This window comes from Erinaceus europaeus, chromosome 9 (genome assembly GCF_950295315.1).
Source record: "Erinaceus europaeus chromosome 9, mEriEur2.1, whole genome shotgun sequence".
NCBI classification, from domain to species: domain Eukaryota; kingdom Metazoa; phylum Chordata; class Mammalia; order Eulipotyphla; family Erinaceidae; genus Erinaceus; species Erinaceus europaeus.
The window spans coordinates 90927576-90950893 of NC_080170.1; the positions used below are offsets into that span (position 1 = coordinate 90927576).

General features: G+C 43.2%; 1 protein-coding gene across 2 annotated transcripts; it reads right to left on the reverse strand.

Annotated features, from left to right (window-relative positions):
* Positions 1-3977: 3977 nt before the first annotated feature.
* On the reverse strand, positions 3978-22616 carry TAGLN3 (transgelin 3). 2 transcript variants are annotated; one of them, XM_016185255.2, is made up of 5 exons: positions 22399-22616; positions 21863-22044; positions 20491-20665; positions 6559-6661; positions 3978-4465 (listed from the first exon to the last, which is right to left on the reverse strand). In XM_016185255.2, exons 2-5 carry the CDS (start codon positions 22040-22042, stop codon positions 4324-4326), a joined length of 600 nt encoding a protein of 199 aa, XP_016040741.1. In that variant the 5' UTR covers positions 22043-22044; positions 22399-22616; the 3' UTR covers positions 3978-4323. The 2 variants fall into 2 exon arrangements, with proteins under 2 accessions (XP_016040741.1, XP_007516392.1); XM_007516330.2 differs by lacking the exon at positions 22399-22616 and having other exon boundaries at positions 21863-22212.
* Positions 22617-23318: the final 702 nt, after the last annotated feature.

A 23318-nucleotide genomic window follows, 5' to 3' on the forward strand; every position in this document is an offset into this window, starting at 1 on the left:
GCACTGTTCTTCTTCTTCTAGCATTTGCCCTTCTTCCGTAGCCAGTCAACAGCGTCAGGTTAAGCCTGATGTAAAGTTTCAAGACCTCCTTTGAATCTGGAGAGGTGGCAGTCGTTGACTATGTGGATCATTGTCTGTAGCCGCAGGGGCAGTTCGGGTGGTCTCTGGCTCCCCAGCAATGGAACATAGCGGCGCACTGGCCATGGCCTGTTCGATAGCGATTGAGGAGGGCCACTGTAAAAACTTTATACACTCAGTTATGGTTGTCCTTCAGCTCCTGGAAAATATTAGTTTATATATCCCAGGGTTACTACTGAGAAGTCAAATGCCAATCTGATAATGTCCTTTTTAGTGTAGCAAACTTTTACTTCTTAGAAGTTTTGAGAATTCCCTTCTTAATGTTAGTGGTTGTACATTTCACTATAATAGTTCTCATTGAAGGTTCTTATTTAATTTTGGTAACTTACTAGTCACTAAACATTTTTTTTATTGCCACAAGGTTATCAATGGGAAGACATGCCTATACAGTTTTGACTGCTTCTGGCAGCCATTTTTCCTTTCTTTTTTCTTCCTTTTCTTCATTCTTTTTCTTTCTTTCTTCTACGGGACACATAGAGAAAATGAGACAGGATGAGAAGATAAAGAGGAAGAAAGAAAGACATCTGCAAATCCGCTTTTACTTCCGCACACATGAAGCTTCCTCACTTCAGGTGAGGAGCAGTGGTTTAAGCCCTGGTCCTTGAACATGGCAACATGTGCCCTCAACCAGATGTGTCATCACCTGGCCCCCTAAAATCATTTTTTAAAATCCTAGTAGTTCTCAAAATTATTTCAAAATTTTCCTCCTTTACATTTTTTCCCCTCTGACATTTTTTTGTTTGTTGTTTGTTGTTACCAGAGCACTGCTCCAGCTCTGGCTTATGGTGATACGGGGGATTGAACCTAGGACTTTGGAGCCTCAGGCATGAAAGTTTCTTGCATAACCATTGTGCTATCTACCCCCCCCCCTGACATTTTTCCTCTCTGTGATTATTAACCCATGTCACTTAACACTTGTTTTGCATTTACCATCTATTTGTAGTTATCATTTCTGCAGGGTGACGTTTATGATATATTGGTTTATTAACTTGTTTTTATTCACTCCTTCATTTAATTTTTTCACTTTTTTATATTCTGTGTCTCTATTTGATTCTTCTTAACATTGGATTATTATTGTTAGTATTTCTTTATCACTTCCACATATTTATTCTGTTTGTATTGTTTTATTTAAAAATATATGTGATTATTTAATAAGGGATTAGAGCACCACTCTGGCTTATGCAGTGCTGGGAATCAATCCTAAACCCCACACAGCAAAAGCTCTTTGCTCTATAACTGAGTTATCTTCCTGGCTAATATTAGTTTAGGCTTTTTTTATATTTGTTTTTATTTTTTAAATTTTTATTTATAAAAAGGAAACATTGACTGAACCATAAGATAAGAGGGGTACAACTCTACTCAATTCCTACCACCAGATCTCCATGTCACATGCCCTCCCCTGATAGCTTTCCTATTCTTTAACCCTCTGGGAGTATGAGCTCAAAGTCATTGTGGGATGCAGAAAGTGGAATGTCTGGCTTCTGTAATTGCTTCCCCGATGAATATGGGCGTTGACAGTTTGATCCATACTCCCAGCCTGTCTCTCTTTTTCCCTAGTGGGGAAGGGCTCTGGGGAAGCAGAGCTCCAGGACACATTGGTGGGGTTGTCTGTCCAGGGAAGTCTGGTTGGCATCATGCTAGCATCTGGAGCCTGGTGGTTGACAAGAGAGTTAATATACAAAGCCAAATTGTTGACCAATCATGGACCTAAAGGCTGGTGTAGTGCAGATGAAGAGTTGGGGGTGGGGGGGGTATCCGTTTTGTAGATAGCTAGTAGGCATGTTTTAGTTATATTCCAAAGGGACTGTGGCTATACTAGTTTTTGTTTGTTTGTTTTTCCCTGAGCCTGAAATCTGATATGAGATAAATCTTAGTTATTGTCTGGGAGATGTCATGGCTGGCAGAAGGACCAGAAAGCTGGATCAGGGAAGAGAGTAGCTCCTTAATATGGAAAAGGAGTATAGATATTGTTGATTGTAAACCTCATCGATTTGATGTGATCTTGGGCCCATAATTAGCTTAGGAGCCTATGTGACCTCTGCATCCCTGTAAATCTGAGCTCACATTCTGTGGTCATAAGTAGGAACGTTCCAAGCTGTCCCAATATTCCTCAGGTGTAGCATAGATTATATTGTCCAGCCTCCCTTTGGAGGATGGAACATTCTCTACCATTCCATTGTTGATCCAAGTTGAGGATGCTTTTTCTGTTTTTTTTTTTTTGTTTTTTGTGTTTTTTTTTTGCCACCAGGATTATTGCTGGGGCAAGGACTGGCATAAAGATCCCAGTTTGAGCCCCCGGCTCCCCACCTGCAGGGGAGTCGCTTCACAGGCGGTGAAGCAGGTCTGCAGGTGTCTGTCTTTCTCTCCCCATCTCTGTCTTCCCCTCCTCTCTCCATTTCTCTCTGTCCTATCCAACAATGAACAACATCAACAACAACAATAATAACCACAACAAGGGCAACAAAAGGGGAAAAAAATGGCCTCCAGGAGCAGTGGATTCATGGTGCAGGCACTGAGCCCCAGCAATAACCCTGGAGGCAAAAAAAAAACAACAAAAAAACAACCTACCACTTTATCTTTTGGGTTTTTTTTTAAAAGATTTTTTAAATATTTATTTATTCCCTTTTGTTGCCCTTGTTTTATTGTTGTAGTTATTCTTGTTGTTGCTAATTATGTCATCGTTGTTGGATAGGACAGAGAGAAATGGAGAGAGGAAGGGAAGACAGAGAGGGGGAGAGAAAGATAGATACCTGCACACCTGCTTCACTGCTTGTGAAGAGACTCCCCTACAGGTGGAGAGCTGTGGGCTATAACCGAGATCCTTATGCCGGTCCTTGAGCTTTAAGCCACCACTTTGTCTTTTGATGGCAAGACTTCCACTCCTCAAGGCATCTTCAGATTGCTAGCTGTAAGCTACATTTCCTTCTCAGGGCCTAGACTAGATGTTTTCTGGTGAGTTTTAGGAGCAGCAACTGTATTGAAGCAGGTGGGTCTTTGGGATTAATAATTGGGCTCTTTCTTACCTCCTACCTCAATCAGAACAACAAAGGTGTATGAGAGTTTTTGCTAGCTTCATTTCCATATTGTGATTATCGCCTAGAACAAAAAAGGTATAGGGAACCTGGGAAGGTGTGTGCCATCCTGTTAGAAGGAGAAAATGCCTAGGTGTGGCAGGCCTACAGCTATCCTCACTACTCCTCACTCTACTGGCTCCAGCCCTGCTGGAAATTTGGCAGATTACTTCTTTCTAGCTCTGCACTGATTTTGCTTGTTTTTTTTTCTCTCTCAATCATTCTCATTCACTTATTCATCCACTCATTTAATAAAATCGCCCATCCATCCATCACATACTTCGAGCACCTACAGAGAGCTACTTAAAAACCTGAGTTCAGCCTTCTTATTCTTGTGTTTGCCCCCACCTCTACCTCTTAGGGTTTAGAATAATAGCACAGAGTAGGTACTCAAAAACATGTGTCAGTCAAAGGCCATGTCCCTTGAATCATAACTTTAGGCTCTCAGAGAAGTCAAAATTTCTCCTAAATTTTTCTACTACAACTTCAGAGGAATACAGTACAATCTCAGGGGTCAAGCAGTGGCACACATGGTTAAGTGCACACATTATAGTGTGCAAGGACCCAGGTTCAAGACTCCACCTCCAGGGAGAAAGCTTCACGAGCAGTGAAATAGGGCTGCAGGTGTCTCTCTGTTGCTTGCCCTCTCTATCTCCCTTCCCCTTCTCAATTCCTGTCTCTATCCATAATTATTTTTTTTTTAAAGAAAGTAAAATTTCTAAGCTAATCTAAGTCCTAGGGTGAAATGGAAAAGAATGAACTTTACACTTTAAGACACAAGACTAATTTGTTTTATTCGGTGTGTTCTGTAAGTTGAGGAGGGAACTTTTTGGCAAATAAATAAATAAATAGACAAAAAGATATTCAGGGCAAAGGTGTGTGGGGGTTGGGAAGTTCAGGAGGAGGAAGGGAGCGGAGTCTTTGCATAGTTCTAAATGAACAGAAGGTGGCAGCAGTAGGCAACACGGATTCTCAGCAAAAATGCAGCACTTGCAAAAACCAGGGGCAGGAGGCTTTGAGAAAGAGAAGGTCAGAAGGTGACTAGCTATTTCTTTATCACAGAGACTGCAGTGTGAAACATTCCTCTTCTCTACTAGGAAGCAGGGGCAGCATCTCACAAGATCTGTCTGGGCATCCCGTACCCAGTCATGCCTGCCTGGGATGCTCCCTTGTTGCTGCCCATCTGCAGGCCTATTACGTTCTGTCCCTGGCGAAGCTGCTCCTCTGAAAATCCTCTTCGATTCTGCTGGGCTTTCCTGGGCAGAGGAATGAGAATAGAAAGACATCATTCTGGCAGTTATCAAATGCTTCCCAAGATATGCAGTTAAAAAGGTTCAGGGTGGGAGTAGAGTGAATTATCACCAAATAAAAGAGCAGATTCTAGCTAGAACTATGGACCTACTATGAGTTATAATCCTACCTAGATGAGTCATGGCTCTACCATGGTGTGTGTGTTTTCTACTCCTTAGAAGCTCAATGGTCATATATATAACCCCCTCTCTGTCTTCCCCTCCTCTCTCCATTTCTCTGTCCTATCCAACAACGACGACATCAACAACAATAGCTACAACAACAATGAAAATATATATAATGAAAAAATACATATAATGAATAAAATATATATAATGAAAAAATATATATTTTTTTCCCTTTTGTTGCCCTTGTTGTTTTTCATTGTTGTTGTAGCTATTGTTGTTGTTGATGTCATCATTGTTGGATAGGACAGAGAAATGGAGAGAGGAGGGGAAGACAGGGAGAGAGAAAGACAGACATCTGCAGACCTGCTTCACCGCCAGTGAAGTGACTCCCCTGCAGGTGAGGAGCTGGGGGCTCAAACTGGGATCCTTATGCCGGTCCTTGTGCTTTGCGCCACCTGTGCTTAACCTGCTAGGCTACCTCCAGACTCCCAGAAGCTCAATGGTTTTCAGGAACTTCTAGCAAAGATGTTTCTCTGGAGCCTTCACTCTCAAGAGTGTTGCCTTTTCACAGTTACCTCAAGTCCTCATGAAAATTAGAATTGGTTTTTCTCATTAAACACGTAATGAATCCTTATTCATCCTTTCTTGTGTAGAGTCAAGGACTACTGTTCCAATTTAAAGCTGAGGGACTTAGGAGTCAAAGAGGGAAGATTCTGCTACTCCAACCTAGAGGTCAGAGAACTCTGGTAAAGATCCCCATAGAAATAGTCTCGTGCGCCAAACTGACCCCAGTGAGTCACTCTTACAACTGAGATCAAACAGCAGGGTTTCAACAGGTCAATGTCTATGAGGCTGTCTGACCAGGTTAATTTAAACTGACACAAATTGGTACCTCTGTACAACTGTCAAAAAGAAGCAAAGGGGGTTGAGGAAATAGTTGATTATCTGCTACAAAGTGCCTTGCTTTTCATCTCCGCTGACCTACTGGGTTTAATCTAAGCCCACAACTGCTCCCTCACAACAACAACAACAAAATACTTTTAGAAAAGGACCCTTTACTGACTGACATAACAATATAATTGATTGTTTACACCAGGCTACAGCAGAGAATGCTATTAACAGATAAGCAGAGCATATTTCCCCTTCACTTAGTGCAGAATAATGAGGAGATTCTGTACTAACTTGGGACAAAAAAAACACACAAAAAAAACAAGTTCGGATATCATCCAGCTCTGAGAAAAACCATTCAGTCCTGTTCATTCTCAAGAGAAGCAGGACACAAGATGACAATAGGAAAAATTCCAAGCATTTCTGCTTCAGGTAGGACAGTGGCCTGAGGAGGAGGGGAAATTATAAACACGTTACTGCAGCCACCTTCATTCCCAGTGACCCAGGCTTCTTATCTCAGGATTAATACTTTCAAATCTCCCTTAAGGGAAAAAAGATTCCATGAAAGTGTCAGTTGTTAGCTGATCGTTTCATATCTCAAGACCAACCACTAGACCACACTGAGCCTGTCTTACACTTGGAACCTGATTGATTTTCTTTCACCCACAGTTGCAAAAGACTTGGAACATACAGCCTTGGAGTCCCTGCCTGATAGGCAAGAAACTCGTGTCATTTTCACATAGCTGAGCAGAGAAGAGGATACCAATGCTCCAGGAAGGACTAACTCATCTGCCACTTACAGCTCTAACTCTTCAAACACTGGGCTTCTAGTTCTTGTGCTTGGCTGCATGTTCAGGAGCATCAGTCTTTCCTGGCTCTGGGGGATTCAGTTGTGTATAGGATACCTGGCCTATAAGCTGTGTTCCTCTCTTTGGGCTATGACCCTACTATAAGCAATGGCTGCTAGGGGCTCTGCTTATAAAAAGCTTCAAACTTTCCTTCTTATTAAGTCATCCTTTACTGCAGGACCCCTAGGGTTTTACCTGTGAAACCAGGACGCCTCTCCCCTATAGCAGCCGTCATCCTTGGTGACTGCAACACTGCCTAGAGCCATCAGAGTCCTCTGCACTGCTGCCATGTCCTTCCCTGGAAGTCATGAAGAGATTAGAACCAAATATATACCAGGGTCGAGGAATGGGGAAGGAGTGGGCTAGAAAGGTCTAATAGGAAGTAGTGGATGGTCACATTCAAAAGAGGAGATACTAGACACTTCTCAAAGTGGCCAAACTTCTCAGAAAGAAACAAAAAATAACTATTCTTTCTTTTCTATTTATTTAGTTATTTTTTTGGTTTTGCCTCCAGGGTTATTTATCTCTGGGGCTCAGTGCCTGCACTATGAACCCACTGCTCCTGATGGCCATCTTTTTTCCATTGTTGTTGTCTTATAGTGGTTGTTGTTGGATAGGAAAAAGAGAAATCAAGAAGGGAAGGGAAGACAGAAAGGGGGAGAGAAAGATAGACACCTGCAGACCTGCTTCACTGCTTGTGAAGTGACCCCCCTGCAGGTAGGGAGCCGGAGACTCGAACCAGGATCCTTGCTGTGGTCCTTGTGCTTTGCACCAGGTGCACTTAACCCGATGCACTACTGCCCACCCCCTTCTTTTCTTTTTATTTATCACTTACTTACTGGATAGACACAGAGAGAAACTGAAAGGAAAGGAGATAGAGAGAGGGAAAAAGAGATAACTGTAGAACTCATTTACAGTTTATGAAGCTTTCCCCATGCAGGTGGGGGCTGGGGGCTTGAACCTAGGTCTTTGTGCATTGTAACATAAGCTCTACTAGGTGTGTAACCACCCAGCCCCTTTTTCTCTTCTCTTCTCTTCCTTTTTCTCCTTTTTTCCCTCCTTCCTTCCATCTTTCCTCCCTCCCTCCCTCTCTCTCCCTTTCTTTCTTCCTTTCTTTTTTTTTTTTTTTTTGACAGAAAGTAAATGTGATCACAGTACCAAAGTTCCTTTCAATACAGTGTGGGATAGGCTCAAACCTGGATAGTACACACGACACAGCAGCACACTACCCAAACGCACTATTTCACTGGCTGTGATCTCTATGTGATAAATACAGTGGGTTCCCACATCTCTGCACTTTTGCTTTCCATGATTTCAGTCAGAAATGTTCAAACACAATCAGAAAGATTATGTACATTTTGAGAGAAAACACATTCATGCAAATTTTATTACACTATTGGTAATGTTCTTTTTACTCTTAGCTATTGTTGTCCATCCTTCAATGTGCCTACTTCATAAACTAAGCTTTCTGGTAAGTGTATATGTGTAGGGAATAAGCAGCACTTAGAAAGTTGAGTATCAGGAGTCGGGCAGTAGCACAGCGATTAAGTGCACGTGGCACAAAGTGCAAGGACTGGCATAAGAATCCCAGTTCGAGCCCCCAGCTCCCCACCTGCAGGGAAGTCGCTTTGCAAGCGGTGAAGCAGGTCTGCAGGTGTCTGTCTTTCTCTGCCCCTCTCTGTCTTCCCCTCCTGTCTCCATTTCTATCTGTCCTATCCAACAACAATGACATCAATAACAATAATAACTACAACAGTAGAAAACTAGGGTGGCAAAAAGGAATAAATAAATATTTAAAAAAAAAAAAAAAGAAAGTTGAGTATTACCCATCCACCACGGTCTTAGAAAATAACCTCTATGGAAAAGCAGGACTGTCATACCAGAGATGTCCAGCTTCTAATGAATTCATACTTGCTATAGGAACACAAATTTCAAAATATTCAGCAGTTCAGACCTAGGTAGCAGTCGGCCCTACATAGAGGCCCTTGTTTTGGTGGCTTAAACAAACTGTGGTCAGGGGACTCCTATGGGGAAGGCTGGTGTGGGGGATCTAGAAAAATTTCCTCAGTACTGCCAAGAGAAAAGAAAATTGGAGAGAAGTTGGTTGGGTGGATTAACTGTGCCAAACCCCAGGTGGTATCTCTCTTTTACTTTATCTGGGTTAAAAGGGTCTAAAATCACCCATGTGCATCAAATTAAGTATTTACTTGCCTATTTGGGCCAAAGGCCTGGCAAGTGAAGAAAAGCAAATCAACACAGAAAGCACTCAGTGTGACACAAATGATAGGCCTTCTATTTTGTACTGCTTGAAAGAAGTTAAATAGAGACAATAAATAACTGTCTTGTCGTGAGAAAGAGTAGAGGTAAGAGAGGGAGAAGGAAATGTGTGGTATGTGCCCTTGCATAATGGGAGAAGGCACTGTTACCTGAGGATCCTAGTAATCCTTCACCCACAGAGAAGGTATCTATCTACACCCTACAAATCTAACAACCCCTCTCACAGTTTTTCCCTCTTCCAGTGGACTGACAGGTGCCTGGCTGAGAAAGATGCCACTGTGTGATTAGCCTTGCAGTTTAGAACTAGATCAATAGACCATGCAAGACACACACATGAAGGGCATAAGCAAAAAAGCACAGCACCCAGCCTAACAGGGAATTGTGAAACTGAAGAGCAAATATTAAAATGCCCTCTCTGGACGTGGTGAGCTATGTATGTGTGGTCTCTCTGGTCCAACTGCTGCAGCTCAGTCATTAGGGAATGCAGAATTACAGGGGAAATGCAGATGGAAAGGGAGAAGAGAGTAAAACATTAATAAAATAGACAACTCAGGTCTGTAACAAAAGTGCATTTCAGGATGTCCATTTATTCACAAAGGAGGGATAGAAGATTCCTCTTCTCTCACATCTCTCTCTCTCTCTCTCTCTTTCCTCTTCCTGCATTCATTAATCACAGGGCCATTTCCTGGACCTGGTCATTGGAGACAGGGATACAGTGCTCTCAGTGGAGAGACTCCTAGATTCATGGGACAACTGAGGTGGTAGGGAATGCAGTATGTGGGCAGAGCACAAAGAATATTGGGAATTCAGAGAGAGGAAACATTAAGATAGTTGTTAGACTGACATCCACAGATTTTTAAAAAATTTCTGTAACTGCCACTATATAACAGGGTCCACTTTTCTTTTTAAATAATTCTGAAGGGTCTCTTTGTGAAGAGATAAGAAGTGGCAAGTCATTAGAGAGAAGCTAGAGAACTGACAGAGCATAGGAAGCCTTAACTTAGTAAAGTCACGGACTCCTTGGAATATACCTAAAATAGACTTCCTAGCTTCTTCCAACATGAAGACCCCAAATATCATTTGCTATATTCTTACCTTTAGGTTCATGATTATTTAACAATTTGTCCTGCTTTATATCTTTTAAAAAAAATTATAAAAAAGGAAACACTGACAAAACCATAAAATAAGAGAGGTACAACTCCACACAGTTCCCACCACCAGAACACCATATCCTATCCCCTCCCCTAATAGCTTTCCTATTCTTTAACCCTCTGGGAGTGTGGACCCAGGGTCATTGTGGGGTGCAGAAGGTGGAAGGTCTGGCTTCTGTAATTGCTTCCCTGCTGAACATGAGTGTTGTCAGGTCAGTCCATACTCCCAGCCTGCCTCTCTCTTTCCCTACTGGGGTGGGGATCTGGGGAAGCAGGGGTCCAGGACACATTGGTGGGGTCATCTGCCCAGGGAATTGTGGTTGGCATCATCTTAGAATCTGGAACCTAGTGGCTGAAAAAACAGTGAACATATAAAGCCAAACAATTTGTTGACTAATCATAAACCTAAAGGCTGGAATAGTTCAGATGAAGAGTGAGGGGGTCTCCATTTTTTGTAGATAGTAGACCTATTTTAGTTATATTCCAAAGGGCCCATGACTATACTAGTTTGTTTGTTTGTTTTGTTTTTTTTCTGAGCCTGACATCTGATATGCAGGTGGATCCAAGTTATTGTCTGGGGAGATGATGTTATGGCTGGAAAAAGGATCAGAAAGCTGGATCAGGGAAGAGAGTAGCTCCCAAATATGGGAAAGGTGTATAAATATTGTTGACTGTAAACCCCATCGATTTGATCTGATCTGGGGCCCATATTCAGCTTAGGAGCCTATGTGACTTCTGTATCCCGGTAGATCTACACTTACATTCTGCTTTGTATCTTAATGCTTTTCAGCCACCAAGTTGCAGGTATTACCATGACACCAACCTGACTTCTCTGAGCACATGACCTCACCATTGTGTCCTGGAATCCAACCTCTCCAGAGCCCTACCCCACTAGGGAAAGATAGAGACAAGCTGGGGGTATGGCTCAATCTATCAACCCCGATGTCTAGCAGAGAAGTAATTACAGAAGCCAGACCTCCTACCTTATGCACCCCATAAAGACCTTTGGTCTATACTCTCAGAGGGATAAAGAATAGGGAACCTTCCAATGGAGGAGATGGGATACAAAGCTCTGGTGGAGGGGACTGTGTGGAATTGTACCGCATTAATCGTACAATCTCGTTGACTATTATTAAGTCACTAATAAAAAATAAAAAGGAAGGCTAACAAAGAACATTCTATATAAAGAGCATGCAGAAGTCTTTTTTCTGGTGGTTGTAAAGAGTGAGTTTGGTATGTCCTAGATTTGGAGGGAATGTAGATAGAGCATAGATAGCACTGACTGCCCTGTAACTTGAGTGTAGAAGCAAATTGTTAGACCATAGACCAGCCTCCTCACAAACAGCTAGTTAGGAACTAGGCTGGGCTAGGTAGTTTCTTTTAGCTTGGTAAGATGAGAAGCTATGCCTCTGTGTCAACACTATACTCATTAATCCCTCCAATAAAGTGGGAATAAAATTCATCAAAAAAAAATATTAGCTAGTATATACACTATGAAAACCCATAAAAAACAAAGGAGACCAAGCTGGGAGGGAGATATTCAGAAACCTACACCTATTAATATGACCCGCCTACTCATCCTGGGAGAGGAAAGAGAGTCTGGAAAATTGCATTGTTAGGGCAGAGAAAGCTTGGGAAGGAGGGACAATTTGATACACACAAATTGGTCAAGTATTCCTTAAGAGAGGAACCAAGACAAGATATTTAGCATAAACACAGGCAAGCAACCTTATTTATTTTTGTTTTGTTTTCCATTTCTTTTTTTTTTTTTCAAAATTTTTATTAGTGATTTAATATTGATTTACAAAATTACAAGATAACAGCGGTATAACTAGACACTGTTCCCACCACCAGAGTTCTGTTTCCCCTTTCCTTTCATTGGAAACTGCAATAGTTCTCCCAAAGTCACAGATATGGGTTAACTATTATTTCTATAAGTATTTATATTTCTATATATTTGCCCATTTTTTATGGTCCTGCCTTGTCTTCCTTTCTAATTCACACCTAAACCTATCTGAATGGCTTTCCTTTTTCCTCTTCTCTATCCAGGCCCTAATGGCATTGGAGTTTGGAGCCCTCTGGTCATCTTCCCCTAATATTTATCCTCCTCTGGGAGTTATAGATCAAAATTCTTTGTAGAGCACAGGAAGTGGGGGTTCTGGCTTCTGCAATTGCTTCTCCACTGGACATGAACATTGGCAGGTCAATCTATACCCCCAGCATGTTTCTGTCTTTCCCTAGTTGGGTAGGACTCTGGAAAGGTGAGGTCTTGGAACACATTGGTGAGGAGGCTAGAGACTTTATTATATGCAACATGAATCCCATGGAATTGATATTATTCTTCCAAATGTGTGGATGGGAAAATTAATTCAGGGGAACTGAATGCCCAGAGTCATATGCCCAGAGTCACCCAACAACCAAATCAGAGCTAGCTGCTAATTCAGATGTCTGAACAGAAAGCCACCAGCCAGCCTGTCATCTCCCATGCCCACTCTCCCTATACTCTCCTGTAGCAGCCTGGTGGGTAGACACGTCTTTCAGCAGTCAGGGATAATCCAAAGAAGTAAAGCGGATGTGTCCCTGCCAGGCCAGAAGAATGTACTGGGCTGGTGAGATGGAGATAAAACTGGGGCACAGTTCTTGGGCCTCATGGGACTATTCTAAAGTGACCCAGGTGGTTAGTGGTCTTCCCAAGTCACAGTCCAAATAAAACTAAAGCAAAGCAAAACAGTGGGGCCTTGCTCAAGTCTCACAACAGTGTGCAGATCAAGTTCATGACTGTGAAGAGCCTAAGAAACAGAAGCCTGTTTTTGTGACCAGTTCAAGCACAGTTTGTTTGCTTGCCACGTCTAGTTGTTTTCTAATAGATGTTCCTTGTGTGGGATCCCAGCACTGGATCCCAGAAAATGGAAGAAAGGCCTTCTTCCAGCCTCACTTTTCATGCCAGCTGGAAGCTCAGATTAAGTGTTGTTTGTAGAAGTTAATTCCTGTAACTGGGTTTGAGGATGTGTTAAAGTCAGAGCTGTTTACTGAATGGTCTAGAGGAGCAACGAGGGCAAGGAAGTCCCAGGTATAAATCAAGGAAAATCACATAGCTTGCATCATGATCAAATAAGTGTACCATCAGCCTAAGACATGGTGTTTTTTGGTGCAGGACCTTCCCAGATTCTTGGAGTATTTGTGGGATTGGAGGTTGGGGGGTGTAGGAGGGGTCTCTCTAAAATTATGAATTTTTGTGCTCAGCAGAGAACAGACACTACTATGTGTGTGAACCTAGGTTCAAGCCCTACGTCCCCGTCTGTAAGTGGGAAGCTTCACAAGTAGGGAATCAGTTCTGCAGGTAGTTTTCCTTCTGTTTCCCTGCCACACCCCCCCCCACTGTGTGTGTGTGTGTGTGTGTGTGTGTGTGTGTATTTAGTTGATTCATCAGATGTTAGTGAGGGCTAGGAGTTTGTTTGTTTCCATACCATCATTCAAGTTTGAGAAACAAGGATTATGACTGGTGAATCTTAAAAATTCAGATTCTGAGACAACTTCCCAAAATAACCTTGATGTAACCAGATAAATGGGAAACTGCTGTTCCAATACTTGATTTTAAAAACATCACAATGTCTCACATGCATTAAGTACAAATACAACTTGTTAAGCAAAACACTTCTTCCTTCAGAAGAATCTCCCACAAAGGCAAAGGATAAAACTGATAATCACAGGGCTCTGGTCCAAGTTGAGAGGCAACTCAGAGTTTTGGCAGCTTGGAATCTCTTTGCTCCCTGAAAAGAAGTTGCTCTTAGGAACCTTGGCAAGAGAGTTTGACAACCAGTACTTGTGGCTATTCTACCATGAAAAAAAAAAAGAAAAAGAAAAAGAAAAATGTTAACAGCCCTAAAAAGGATTTACTAGCCAAGCTCTGGGAATTTTCTAGATGCCTGATGTCCTGGTAACACTGTAGGAAGGAGATCACTAACCTTATATATGGTAGAGATACCAAATTTATACTAACAGATCAGAATTTCAGTCTGATATCTGAAATCCTTTAAGCTTTGGTGATAGATGGAGGTTAAGATTAGACTCAAGGTTACAAAGGAAAAAAAAATGGTAATGGCCCAGTAGCTTCTCTTGTCTCACCTGCCAAACCTTGTCAGAGAGAAACTGACATTTTAACTTCACAGTCAAGTGCAATGTTTCCCCAAGTGTGATTTCACATTCCAAACTAAAGTAGGGAGTACAGCTGGGGGGTCTGCATTTGGAATCCATCCCCATATCCCCAGTAACAAAAATGACCCAGAGATTCAACTCACAATGCCCATAAAGTTTGTGTGCTTTTAGTGTAAAGAGACTTAATCGAGGATTTAGTTCTCTTAAACTTTTTTGTTACTCTCATGACATCTTATGTACATCCTTGGCAATGCAAAATAAGTGAGGTAAGTAAGCAAAGAACACTTGCTTTAGAGTTACTTGATCCTTCCATCTTATCTCAGCTTTTACTCACTTTATGGTAAGTCAGACTTATAACCAGTCCTCTACTTTCTATTTTCATCTCTATGGTAATTAAAAGAAAGCAGTCAGGAGTTGGGCGCTAGAGCAGCGGGTTAAGCACATGTGGCACAAAGCACAAGGACCAGCGTAAGGATCTGGGTTCAAGCCCCTGGGTCCCCACCTGCAGGGGAGTCAATTCACAGGCAGTGAAGCAAGTCTACAAATGTCTCTCTTTCTCTCCCCTCTCTGTCTTCCCCTCCTCTCTCCACTTCTCTCTGTCCTAACAATGATGACATCAATAACTACAACAATAAAAAAACAACACGGACAACAAAAAGGAAAACAAATAAATATTTAAAAAATAAATAAACTAAACTAAATAAAATAAAGCAGTCAGTGGAGAGAGGAATCATTTCTAATTTCTCTAAGCACTAACCAAGGCACAGTCCTCAATTCTCCATGTAACGATAGAGAAAACATCACTATAGTCAAGGGAGAAGTGTCAGAGGGTGGGTTAATTTGACCTGTGAATTTTATGAATTTTTTGTTGCTGGTCTCCCTTGCGGGGCAGTGATTCTCAAAGTGGGCTTTCTGCAGCAGAATCAGCACCGCCTGTGAATTTATAAGAGATGCCCATTTCCAGGCCCTAATCCACACAATGCATGCAATGCACAAGGAGGTATTCGATCTCTTTTGTTATAACTGGGGTTTTATCATTCTAAACTCAACTTCATTCACACAAAAGAGAAACAGAGGAAAGATGCCACAGCACTAAAGCTTTCTCTAGTGCGGTACTGGGGAGTCAGATTCAATCCTGGATCATGCACATGACAAAGCAGGTATATTATCCAAGTGAGCTGTCTTACTGACCCCATAAGGCAATGTTTGAGGGAGCCTTCAAGGTGACTCTGATGCACAATGGAGAGTGAAAATCATAGCAGATGATTTTTTAAAAAAATCATCAAGCATGGTAGCGCAGTGGCTAAGGCACTAGACTCTCAAGCATGAGGTCCTGAGTTCAATCCCTGGCAGCACATGTACCAGAGTGATGTCTGGTTATTTCTCTCTCTCCTATCATTCTCATTAATAAATAAATAAAATCTTTTTTAAAAATCATCAAGCAATTATCACCAGCACACAGAGAAGAGACTGCTCTGGCAGAAAAAAGGAACCACAATGACTGATATCTCCAGTCACTACAGGTACCTCACACTATCCCCAATATATCACAAAGCAGGTGAAGCAGCTTTTCTGTCTTTGCTGTTCAGGAATGACACTTACGGTGGCACCTCCTCAGAGACTATATTTGAACTTTTCCAGCACTCCACCCACAAAGTAAACCACAGCCCCGAGACTCTCAGTCATCAAAAAATAGGAACAGGGAGACAAGAGAAAACCTAGTATCCAGGATGCTTGGCACCAGGCTATTGAGAAGAGTAGCCAGACTTTACTGGCCTCTCAGTCTTGCCTCCTACATTCTAAGATTCTCCAAGTCTAACTGTGTGTTTATGCAAAGGAAATAGAAAGAAACAAAGACAGTTGAGGATGAACTTACAGCAGGAGAAAGCAGCCTCTATTCTTAGGTGTTTATTTAAGGAAACATTATGCTAGGCATTTTATTTTTATTTTATACTTATTTATTCCCTTTTGTTGCCCTTGTTGTTTAATTGTTGTAGTTATTATTGTTGTTCATATTGATGTCGTCGTTGTTGGATAGGACAGAGAGAAATGGAGAGAGGAAGAGAAGACAGAGAGGGGGAGAGAAAGATAGACACCTGCAGACCTGCTTCACCACTTGTGAAGCAACTCCCTGGCAGGTGGGGAGCTGGTCCTTCCGCTTTGAGCCACATGCACTTAGCCTGCTGCGCAATTGCCCTACTTCCTGTGCTAGGCACTTTACACAATGAATCCTTCTAAGAACACTCCAGGAGAGTTGCTATGTCTGTTTTACACAACAGGGAACAGAGACCCTGAGATACTAAGCTACTTCACTTAAGTCACACAGCTAAGGAAACACTCTGCTCAGCCTGACTCCAAACCTCACATTCCTTCTTTTGTACCTTTCAAGTATCTTCTTGAGCCAGATTTGGCCAAGTAGTATATTATGAAAAATAGACACCAAGAATGTAATGACCCCAAGGTGGAAAAAAATAGATACATTAAGTATTAAAACCAACCCTTCCATACTGGAGAACAGCTGATGGATAAGATGACAAAGAGGGCAAAGGTCACCCCTGTAAGCTTACCAGTTTCTGTGTGAAGTCACTAACAAGTTCATTTGATCAAAGACAACAAATGTACCTTTCATTTATCTTTTAAATATGTATTCACCAATGAAAAAGATGGTGAAAGAGAACCAGAGTATCACTCTGGCACATGGAATGCTGGGGATTGTATTCGGGACCTCATGCTTAACAGTCTAATGCTTTATTCACTATGCTGCCTCCCAGTTCGTCAGATGTGTCTTTCTAGTCTTGCTTCCCCCTTCCCCACTTCCCACTATTTTCTACCAGTCTTTAAAAGAAGGAGGCAATGGCAATGGTAAATTTCACACTTAATTATATTTTGCCTTGACCAGACAATATGCTAAGGACTTATAATTGCATTTAGTCCCTTAATCAGCCCTCTGAAATAGATACTATTGTCCCTGCATTACAGCAGAGAAAATTGAAGCATAGGAAAGTTAACTGATAAGTGGTGGAATAAAGGTTTGAACTGGGAAGTCTAATTTCTAACTCCTTCCAGGACAAGCTATTTTGTAGTCTTTCGGAATAGTAGTCATTATCTCATGCAGTCTCTCTCTTAGACACAGACATAGACACACACACACACACACACACACACACACACACACACACACACACACACACCTCTTCCACTCCACTGAAAAGATGCTGAGGCCTATGTCCAATACACTTCCCTCTCGGCCATAGCTGAGATGGTCCCACCCTTACCCTCTCCAAGCACCCACAGCAAATCTGAAGGCAAGACCATTTCATCTGTGAAAGACATCCACTGCTGACAGTGTCCCTCATATCTCTTCCCCCATCACTGAAACAGGTCAACCACAGATTACTCTGGGACTTGGGAGAGGAGACTTTAGTAACTTTGTTCCAGTATTTCTGTGGCTGTGTGTCCTGGTTACCTTTTAAAAGCCCTGACTCTTTTATTCTGGTTGACCCTCAGCCTATCCATCTATCTCATCTTCCATCTAAAAGGGGCTTCAGGATTAGAGACACATCTGGAGCCTCCAATTATTTGGATCACTGAAGCCTAAATGAGAAGGCATTTATAGTAAGTGGGGACTTCTGAAGCTTTGTAGGCCTATGACACAAGAGCACATGGAACCACTGGGCCAGCCTTACAGAAGAGGATGCCAAACAGAGGAGATAAAAAGTAAGGGTTGCCCACCTTGAAATACTTGAAGAAGAGGGAGAAAAGTACCCAGACAAGGAGTGCTAGACCCATGGTAGCCACAGCTACCACAGTGCATACAGTCAAGGGCATAGTTGAATGTTAGAATACAAAATGTGAGGACAGCATTAAAGCCACAGGCTGGATGAAGAATAGTGGGAGAACGAGAGGCTAAGCTAAGGAAATGGCTAGTTCAATAGCTGTGTACACAAACACGTGCACATTCAGGTGCATACGCCAACCCTGCCTTGAGGCATCCCTTTCAGTCCAGTTTACTCACAGCCCACAATCACCAGCAGAAAGGGCCCTGCCCTGCTTACTGGGTTTTCTCTGGGTGGGTCTCACTGCTGGTTTGCTCAAAGCTAGCCCTGCCCCTCTTTTCCCTACTAAAAGCAACCCACTTTTTTACCCCTAGCTCTGGCCTGAGGTTCAGCATTCCTGGGGGTTATCAAATATCCTGTCCAGTGCTTAGATGAATGTCCTTAAACTTTAATCTGAGGTGACTCTCTATGGGACATGCTTACAGGCCCTGGAGTCTCTAGAGGCCATTTGGAAACTCATGAACATCTGCTTTCCTATTGTCTGCTATCTTATCTATTGCCAATCTAAGCCAGCTGCAGTACCCTTAGAATTTCCTTCCTTATTTTTAGCAAAGCTCTTCTTTCTGCCCAGAGGATAAGATCCTTACCTTAAGATATTTGCCTTGTTCTGTATTCTTGGGGCCATCGTGCACCCTGAAGCCCATCTGTTCACTGCTCAGTCTCAGGCTACCACAACACACTCATGCCTCTTCTTGCTCTTCCCTGATATATATCTACAGCTGTGACAGGAGGTTCAAGTCCACCGATTCTGCTTATCAGGAAGCACTGCTTCCTACAGTCCTTTCCCTTCACTGCCAACACCTCCTGGGGTGTAAAGTTCATTTGTGTGGTCTTCGGGGGACATAAGGAAAGACAAGTAAAGCACTGCCAATAACAATCCTAACCTCCCATAGACCTTCCCATTTCTTCCTATTCCTATATACTTCCTGTCCTTGTTGGAGTGGGAGGGGTTTCTCAAAAGTGTCCCTTCCATTCACACAAACTCCCTGGTGCAAGGACTCTAGTTTTCTGTCCCACACAGTCCTGAATCATCATCATCTCCCTCCTCCTTCCCTCCTGTTCCTTCTCCTCATCTTCCTCCTCCTCCACCCCTTCTTCACTCATCTCTGTCACTGTTATGACTCAACAGCATACTCATGGTAGAAACCATGGCAGAGCTGATGAGTTACAGCCTTTTTCTTTGATGTCAAAAGAGCCCATAGTTAAGTCCTGGCATGTTAATTACTAACTATATGAAGTGCACAAGTAACCATGGGCAAGCTTCACTTTACCATTTTGAAACAGAAAAATTAACAACACCTACTTCACAGAAATGTAAGGACAATTAATTGCCATTGCACAGTAAAGCACTTGCACCATGTCTAGCATATAAAAATATTAATAATCAGTAGTTGTTTTAATTGGTTGTTGAAAAAAATCATCATAGGTATGATCTTTTTAGCAAGGAAGAAGTCTCAGCTGCATCATTTCATGGAGATCGAGAGGCAAGCACTCATGAAGTTGGATGGCATGATCTGAAGCCTTGGATAGCTGTGTTTTCAAGTAATGGCAAAACACAAGGTAAACTGACTGGCATTTTAGGAGCTCAACTAGTCACCTATGAAAGAAATAAGATGTGCCAGCTCTCTGCCTGAGTGTCAGGACTAGGGCGCAAGTTACTTCTTCTAAGTTGCTTAGTAGAATGTTTCTTTGCTAGGATTCTGTTTCAGCCATCATCTGAACTATCACCATCATAAACCTCAACATATCACTAACTCTTGATCTTAAGAAAGTTACCCCATTCTCACCAGGTGAGCCTTTTGGGTCACTGCTCTGCATATCCTTATTGTTGGGTCACTGACGACAGCCAGTGGCAGTAAGAAAACAGAGTCACTTGGCAGCCTTACTAGAAGTGGCCTATCTCTCCATAGCTACTGGCAGGCCCGATAGAACAGCTTTCTGGCTGGGCAGGCACATTTGGGCGCAGCGGGACCCTTAGTGCTATGACCATTGGTTCCAGAATCTCTGGCAGTGTCTCCTCTGTTCCCACTGTTCCCCTAGATAATGATGGGCTGTTAATCATGTCCAGAAACAAGATTTGTTTTTATGTCTCTTCAGATTTCTTAACCAAGTAAATTCACAAATGTAAAAGAGAATTAAAAAAACATCTGTCAGACTCTCAGAGTAGGTCTTGTCAACAAGCTATCTGATAACAGTACAATAGAAGGTTAGAGTGCTGTTTATTTCTCAGACTGAATGACAAAATTACACCAGGCAGCTTTGTCTATAAGCCCCGCTGCTAGTGTGAATCAGAAGTGCAGACACCCACCACTAGCTCCAGCTATAAGAGTGTGGGAGGGGTGGCAGGAATGAAAAGCTTCCATGTAACCAACCATCTTAGCTTCCTCTCCACTGAGGCTTCTGTTTGTTTCAGCTTGCTGAGATCCCTGCTGGGTCGTGAGTGTGTGTTCCTTAAGAACTCGGCAAAGCTATATGACATGCACAAGTAATCATGTGTAATGGATTATCACAAAGGGGTAGGTTAACAGTGCTTCGCTCTTTGACAGCTGATAGTCTCCTCCCCTCTAAACACACACACACACACACACACACACACACACACACACACACACACTCATAAGGAAGAACACTGTGCACAGGTTTCACAAAGAGACAAACTAGGGGAGTAGGAAGGGAAAACAATTCTAAAGGCAGGCAGGGCTATTTACCTTCCCATAGATCCACAGTCTGGAAAATGTCAGTGGTCCTGACGCCATAACTCTCTGCAGCTTTTAGGAACTGGGAGATTTGCTCCATCTGTTTAAAAGCCATCTTTGATTCTGAGATCTTGGGGATTGGTTCTTGTCCTGGTGGGTACAAACTGTTTATCAGCTTGCACAAGACCTGAAGGGACAAGGGGGCACAAATTATTGTTCTGGCGTTTCTCTTTGTATGGACCTATCACAAGTGTACAGTGGGTCCTGCCAGCCCCCTCCGCACACAAACAGACACAAAGTCTTATACTTCAGAGGGGCTGAAGGGCTGGGCTGGCTTTCTATACCCAACCCCTAGGCCTCAGAGGATTCCATTCTCAAGGCTTCCACTGAGGGCAGTAAAAACAGTAAGTAGCCTGTGGGTCCTTTCCCTCTTTGCTCCTCCTTTCCCTTTTCTGAGTGAGGAATTTTAGAGCTAGTGAGTGATCTGTGGTGACCAGGCTGTGACTCCAGGCTTTCAATGGAGGGGTGACTCTATAGGAGCATCAAAGAGGAGTTTAATAATATGTCCTTTAATAATATATCTTCCAAAGGTGGATCAGAATCCAGTTCAGTAACTCACCCCACACATGCTAATGGTGTGTACCAGAACTGAACTGAATACCACTCATCCAGATATCTCTAAGACCTGAGGAACCCACCAGAAGGGTGGATAGTAATTATGTAATAGTAAATCACAGCCTGCAAGGGAAAGACCAACTTGTTTGAATCAGCAGAGCCTGCCCTCCCCAGGCAGGTCCCCAAATACACAGGAGCATCTGTGTTTTCAGCAGTTATCTAGTAAAGGGTTCCCTGCAGTTTCCTAAGAAGCCACACACTCAACAGACAGACCTTGAGTTCCCCCAAGGAGCAGAGCATAACTAAGGAAGTTTGGAATGGTGGCTTCCCCCACTCTACCTCCAGCCACTTCCTCCAACCCTTTGTTTCACTATGTATCCAACCTATTTCATGGGGGAAGGAATAACCCCATGTGAGCTGAAGCACCCAAAAGGCTAGTCAAGTCTCAAGGAAATACATTATTACTCCTCTCCTTGGAAACACAAACGGGCTTGCCAACAACTTGAAAGGAGGCTGCCATGCGTCAAAGGAGTGGGGAATCCTCTGAGGTAGCTAGGGAATTGTGCAGGGATTTCACAGCCTCCAACCCTGAAGTAATCAGGACATCCTGCTTCCCTTTCTGAGACACCAGACTTTGGCAGTTGCTCCGTTAGCAGCCTCACTTTATTTATTTATTTATTTACTTACTTACTTACTTATTTTAAAGAAAGACCCTGGAGTGTTCCCAGCCCACAAGCCCAGCACCAGGATCGCTGCCAGCCAGCCTTACCGTCCCATCCATTAGCCATTTCTGAAAATGGGTCCTGCCTGGAGACGGATGCTCTATGTCCTCGGCGCACTGCAGGATGATCCAGTCCACCAGCTTGTTCTCCAGCTCAGCGTCATACTTCTGCTCTATCTTCTCCTGCACCTCGCGGCTTAGGCCATAGCTCGGACCCCTGTTCGCCATCTCTGCAAGAGAAGACAGGATGCGCGCGGCATCCACACAATAGCAAGCAGTAGCCCCGGGCGGCCTGAACGTGGCTGGGAGGTGGCTGGGCCGCCTAGCCCAGCAGAGGCAAAGCCGGCAGACAGCCGGGCGTGGTTTAAATCAAAGAGCCAATGAAGCCCATGGATTTCATCTACAATCAGGAAAGAGAAGAAAAGCGCAGCAGAGGACCAGTGACTAGAAAAAGCCGCCCCCCAGACACAAAACCCACGGGGTGGAAGCGGGGAGTGGAGGACACATTCCGCCTTCTCCCACCCCACCAACGAACTTGGTCTCCCAACCCCACCAAAGGAATGAGATGAGGTACAAGGACTCACAGTCAAGGCCGAAACCCCAGGCAGTAAAGGATGCTAGGTGGTGGTGGTTTCCTTCCCGGGTCTTGGGTGCACTTTGCCAAAGCCGGAACCCGGAGATGGTAAAGAGCAGATAATTAATAGGCAGGGAGGAAGACCGCCTTGCTGTCCAGCTGCTGATGTTGCATCGCGCCTGCGGGAACAGCGCACTGATTCTGATTTTCCCCTTGCTAGGGAGGGTCAAAGCCGGGGCGTTGCTAGGAGCCGTCCCCAAAGCCAGCCCTCTTCTAGGTCAAACCCGCCCGCCTGCCTCCCTCTGAGAGCCTCTTTCACTGCAACACAATTCTTTCCCCCCCCTCTGGGGAGACTGAGATTGTGTACAAGGTCAGCTCGGATATGTATGAGGGTGAAAAGTTGTCCATCTGTCAGTTGCAACCAAACCACTTTTCCCCAAACCCTGAGGTAACAGTTGTCTTACAGGGCTGGATGGGAGGGGTGAGGGCTGCAATCTTTAACTAGTTCAGCTGCCAGCCAGATTTCATCCAGAAACTTCCATCCTGATGTATTTCAGGGTGACATGTTCAAGGAATGCAGCTTCCAAATACCTTTTTTTTTTTTATGCAGAGAACTACAAGCAAATTTTATAAGTTGAAAGGAGGTCAATTTGTGAACTCTGAGAGTGAAAGATTTTGATAGAATATGAAGATATCATTTATTTACTTGGTGCAGCTGACATCCTTGTCAGTGACAGCTTGGGAGAAATCATCAGGCCTAAGCTGATCTAACATTTTTATAATTGATGAAGGGCTTAGAGTTTTGTATTCCCAGACAATCAGTCTCACTCTGTGATAGAGATTTAGTTTTCTTGGCATTAAGTCTCTATATTCAATAGTTTTGTGTGTGTGTGTGTGTGTGTGTGTGTGTGTGTGTGTGTAACAGTGGCA

Bases quoted from the DNA above. Each gene is read 5' to 3' on its own strand.
- TAGLN3 (XM_016185255.2), bottom strand. From the start codon at position 22,042: ATGGCGAACAGGGGTCCGAGCTATGGCCTAAGCCGCGAGGTGCAGGAG. The intron at 20,666-21,862 runs GTAAGGCTGGCT...TTGTCCCTTCAG, and splicing joins AATGGCTAATGGATGGGACG to GTCTTGTGCAAGCTGATAAA. The intron at 6,662-20,490 runs GTAAATAGCCCT...CATGACTTCCAG, and splicing joins GACTGTGGATCTATGGGAAG to GGAAGGACATGGCAGCAGTG.